Source organism: Gastrolobium bilobum, unplaced genomic scaffold (genome assembly GCF_033153095.1).
Source record: "Gastrolobium bilobum isolate Gb01-03AN ecotype WA unplaced genomic scaffold, APGP_CSIRO_Gbil_v1 utg4933, whole genome shotgun sequence".
Taxonomy (NCBI): Eukaryota; Viridiplantae; Streptophyta; class Magnoliopsida; order Fabales; family Fabaceae; genus Gastrolobium; species Gastrolobium bilobum.
Genome location: NW_026897330.1, coordinates 88,997 through 94,223, shown reverse-complemented (window position 1 = coordinate 94,223; position 5,227 = coordinate 88,997). Strand labels below are relative to the sequence as shown.

Sequence of the window (5,227 nt, the reverse complement as noted above, 5' to 3'; positions counted from 1 at the left end):
TTATAATAAGACAAGTCTAATCTAATATAGGCTAGACCGTAAACCTCTTCAAGTCGACCTAGCCTATTTACACTCTAAATGAGTTATTTGACTTTTTTTAATTCCCTCGATAATTTGTGATAGTTTAAAGGAAAAAGTGTGTTTCATTTTAAAGGATGTAAAATTATGTCATTTTAAGAGAGAGAAAGAGATAGATAAAGGAGGAGAGAGTTGACAACAAAAATAAAGGTGCGGTTTCCACCTCTTTGTGAGAGTGAAAGAATATAGGTTGTGTTATTTAAAATGATAAACATTTTTCCCTTGTTTAAAATGACATTTTAAATGAAATAAGTTATGTCATTTTAAGAGAGAGATAGACACAGAAAAATGGAAATCACAAGTGGGTGGTTTTTTTAATTTAAAATTTAAATTTTCCTCTCTTAAAATGACATAACTTTCTATCATTTAAAATCACAAATAGTTTTCTCCTTATTTCTAGTCTTAAAATAATTTTATCTCACCCTTTGACAATATCTCGAAATTTCCAGTTCACGCTTTACAAAGAGGACAACTTACGAAAGAGGATTTTGTTTGTCAAATGTGAAGTGTGAGTGTGTGACAACAAACCCTGAATCCGTAGGTTTAGGTTACGATTGGGGATTCCATTTCTGTGATTATGATTTTGTGAAAATTTTCATGTGAGTATCATTCTGTCTGTTCATTTTTTTTTTTCTTCTCATCAGAGTCTAAATGTCTGAGACAAAGATGGATGATGCAATGGAAAGTAGTGAAAGACCTATTTTCAGAGATATTAGACGCTATTCCTGTCAATACTGTGGCATGTCCAGGTCTAAGAAGACCCTTATTACCTCTCATATCAATTCTCACCACAAGGTAATTTTTTTTTATTTCTTTGTTTCATTTTGTTTCTAATTGCTTCTGAAGCTTAGGGGTAAAAAAAAATTATATTAGGGAAGGACTTTGAATCTTGTTCAAGTAAGGTTATGTTGTTTGATGAATATCTGGATTTTCTGTTGAAGTTCAATTGCTGTGTTTTATGATGAGATGTGACGTGACATGATGTGTTAGGAGTCCTACATTAATTGTGTAGGCAACTAGTATGGGATTATAAGGCATTGGGGACTCCTACCCTTCGAGCTAACTTTTGGGGTGGTGATCCCATGGATCCCTATCATTTGTTGCTCTTGTTGAGAGTCGGACCACGGAAATGGCTACTTGATATGTGGGTGAAGCCGCCCAAAGGAGGAAAGGGTTACTACCGGGTCAGAATGAAAGCCGCCGTGGACGTCGGCCTTAAAGGGGGTGACAATGTTAGGAGTCCCACATTGATTGTGTAAGAAACTAGTGTGGGATTTATAAGACCTTGGGCACTCCCACCTTTTGAGCTAGCTTTTGGGGTGGTGATCCCATGGGTCCCTATCATGATGCTACTCCAATCCTTTGTTTCCTATAATTTAATAAAGGTTTGGTGTCATATTTGTTTAACAATTCAATTCATTTTTGGGTGATATCTAATGATTTGTGAATCCTATCTCCTTTGATATGACTTGTGAATCTTTTCATTTCAAATGAACTCTTCTCAATTTTAAAGTATTCCAATCATAACGTGAAGGAACGTCAAAATTTTTATTCATGCAAGGAGAATCATTTGTAAGCATGAATGTATATGTAGTTGTAGTAGACAAGCATATCGTAGAGAACTGTGAATTGGAGAAACTGGGCTATTTGAATATAATGGTAATGGTTCAATCATTACTCTTTTCTTGGTCTTTGGGATGATATTAACCAAAAAAAATGAGGGAGTCTGGGAGCTCTTGTTTTAAGAGCATGATCGATAAACCCCTGACTTTTTGTGTATTTTTGGCCTTTCTCTCTAAATTGAGTATGATTCAAACGGCTATGTTGTTGATTTATGATGTCTCTTAGGAGGAGGCGGAAAAAGCAGGACTCCAAAGAGATCAGGAATCGGAGGGTATAAAATTGAATACATGTAAGGAATGTGGTGCTAGATTCAAAAAACCTGCCTACCTATTGCAGCACATGCAAAGCCATTCACTTGAGGTATTTTCTGACAATATAACATGAAAATCTCAACGTTTTTTTTTTTTTTTCTCATTTTAAGTTCTTTGGATAGCCATAATATTGGGGCTTCTGAATTTGTTTGATTTAAAATTCATTTCGATAGTGTTCCCCAAGATTTGTTTGTACGGATGGAGAATTTGTTTGGAGATCAGAATTAGGCATCTCCAACTCCAAGTTGTGCCTTGTTATATGCAACAAAAATCTGTGAAAATCATCTGCCTATGTATTTATGTTTGATCCAGTCTCTTATACTGTTGACGATATTAGTTTGCTCAACAAAATTGTTATCTGTCTAACACATGATGATATTAATTGTTGCATCAACTGAAGATACATATTTTTGCAGGAAAGTAATTTTTATGATACTAAAATCATAAAATTATGGACGTTAAAGTGTGAAGCATTGGATCTCAGATAGAGAGCTCCAAAATGCGTGAGGCAGAATGATTTGACTTGATGGATCAGTATCAGGTAGGGAGACCTCTTGAGAAGCTCCATCAAGGATGCCTCAGTCACGCTCTGTTCAAAATGAGGTTGGCAGCTTGTTCACTCATGTCTTGTTGTGAGAGCACATTGATGCTTGTTAATTTATGGTTTTCTAGTTTTTAACACTTTTCTATTGGTTCCAGAGGCCGTATATTTGTACTGTTGATGATTGTCAGGCAAGTTACAGAAGAAAGGACCACTTGACTCGTCATCTTCTACAGCATAAAGGGAAAACTTTTACATGTCCAATTGAGAATTGCAGCTGTGATTTTGCTTTCAAGGGAAATATGACAAGACATGTCAAGGAGTTTCATAACAAGAATTCTGCCTCTACAGGTGTTAAAAATCAGAAGCAATATGTGTGCCCAGAAATTGGCTGTGGCAAGGTTTTCAAATTTGCTTCAAAGCTACAGAAGCATGAAGATTCTCATGGCAAGTTCTTTTAGGAAATTTTATATTAATGAGCTAGTTTTACATTTGATATTCATAATTCGGTCCTTTATTTAGAGTTCTGAAAAGATGTTGAACACAGTTTTGAAGAATGCCTATGTTTTGCAGTTAAGCTGGAGTCAATAGAGGTAGTGTGCTTATATCCTGGTTGCATGAAGCATTTCACTAATGTCCAGTGCCTTAGAGTCCATACTAAATCCTGCCATCAATATGTGACCTGTGAAACTTGTGGGAAAAAGCAACTGAAGAAGAACATTAAAAGGCATCTCTGTAAGCATGAAACTGGTAGTTCATCAGAGGTGTTTCATTGTGAAAATAAGGGTTGTAGCAGCACATTCTCAAATGTAAGACATCCCTGGCTTTAAAATTGCTTGATGTACATTTTAACTGAAGAGTGGAAACTTTTTAACAATGGGTCAGATTAAACTTCAGTATTTTATTCCCCATTTAGTTGCAATTTGAACTTGCTTATAATTTACCTCTCTTATGGTTATGCATCAACAGAAATCCAATCTTCGTAAGCATGTGAAGGCTGTGCACTTGCAAAACAAACCTTTTATGTGTGGCTTCCCCGATTGTGGCATGAGATTTGCTTATAAGCATGTGAGAGATAACCATGAAAAATCTGGTTCACATGTTTTTACCCTTGTAAGTTCTTTTGCCTTTGTATTCTCTAATGCCTTGTAAAGAATTTTTATAATATCTTAAGCATTTGCGTGCTATACTCAATTGTTGAAATTATAGGGATTTGGATATAAAAAGGAGGAAAAGAAAGACAAAAGACTATCAGTAATATTCTATTATGTATATTGGTCTGATTATGTGATATGATATAAATGACAAAGCACAAATCTCTATTTATACCAGTACTAGATTCTTAATTCGAACCAAATAAGTAAACAAATCAAGAAATATAATGAACTACGGAAACCACTCTTAAGAGGTCATCTTAACATAATTTAAGTTGTTCTAAGATACAATAATGATATTGTAAGATATTTTCTAGATATTCTAACACCTATTAAACTTGTCCGGTGTAGGGGGATTTTGAAGAATCTGATGAACAATTCAGGTCAAGGGCAATGGGAGGGAGGAAGAGGAAGTTTCCTACGGTTGAAATGTTAGTTAGGAAGAGAGTTGCTCCACCAAGTCAACTGGAGTTGATCATGAAGGGTAGTGAAGAGATGTATTGAGCTTTTCATGGACTTCTCACATTACAGATAGAGTGAATGGTTGCCCTTGTTTCCACTGTGTGCTCAGTAGTGTGTGTGTGTGTGTAGGATTAGGACAATAATCTATAGCGTTGGATATTAAACCTCGTTTATTGTGTATAAAATTATATGTTCATAATAGATTCAACAGTAACACTGCACATTTTTTGTCATCTTGTTGGGAAGGGAGTAGTGATGTTCTATTTTTATCACTTTTATGTTTGATTCTCTCCCGCATGCTCCCTTCTTTACCCCCTTTGTCAAGGCCAAATAGAATCTATATTGTTATGAACTTTTCATTGAGATTGGATATGCTGCTCATTAGATTACTTATTATATAAAAAAAAAAAATTGTGCCCAAGTTGCTGCAATGCTTGCAGTAACAAAAATGTGCTTGGATCGTAATTTATTTTTGATAGCTTAATATCCATGATTCATAAATATGAATCTCACTTGTATGTCTGAGTAATGTTACTTATAAAAAGTGTAAATTGTACAAACTGAACAAGCCTTTCTAAATGTAGATATTACTATTTGTCCATTGAATATGGTTTAATCATTGATTCAAGAAGTTTGAAGTCATCCAAAATTATGGCCGAATAAATTGTTGAGGAATTCAAGTATGAATGATGAGTGAAAAAAGTTTCACATTGGTTAAGAATGGATTAAGTGAGCGTCATATAAATGGAATGATTCATGCACCTAATGCCTTAAGATTTTGGGTTTGATTGTGGTGTTCCGAACCCACTTAATGTTGCTGCTCACTTGGCCCATGGTTGGCGGTCTCTCCCCGCCATGAGCTCTCCGTGCACGGCCCAACAATTGGTATCAGAGCTAATGGTGGATTGACCTGTGGTGATCCGAGTATGTCTTGACGTGGGAAGCCAAGGTCTTGATGGATAGCCAAACCTTGATGAGGAACCCATGAATACTCGAAGAAAGAATGTGGGCCTTGGATTCACACTTGAGGGAAGAAAGAATGTGGGCCTTTGATTCAC

At 35.6% G+C, this 5,227-nt stretch overlaps 1 protein-coding gene across 1 annotated transcript; it reads left to right on the top strand.

Moving 5' to 3' along the window:
• Positions 1-587: 587 nt before the first annotated feature.
• LOC133306054 (transcription factor IIIA-like) lies at positions 588-4,490 on the top strand. The gene is made up of 6 exons (XM_061506330.1): positions 588-873; positions 1,927-2,061; positions 2,712-3,000; positions 3,127-3,362; positions 3,523-3,666; positions 4,059-4,490. Exons 1-6 carry the CDS (start codon positions 730-732, stop codon positions 4,209-4,211), a joined length of 1,101 nt encoding a protein of 366 aa, XP_061362314.1. The 5' UTR covers positions 588-729; the 3' UTR covers positions 4,212-4,490.
• The last annotated feature ends 737 nt before the right edge of the window (positions 4,491-5,227 follow it).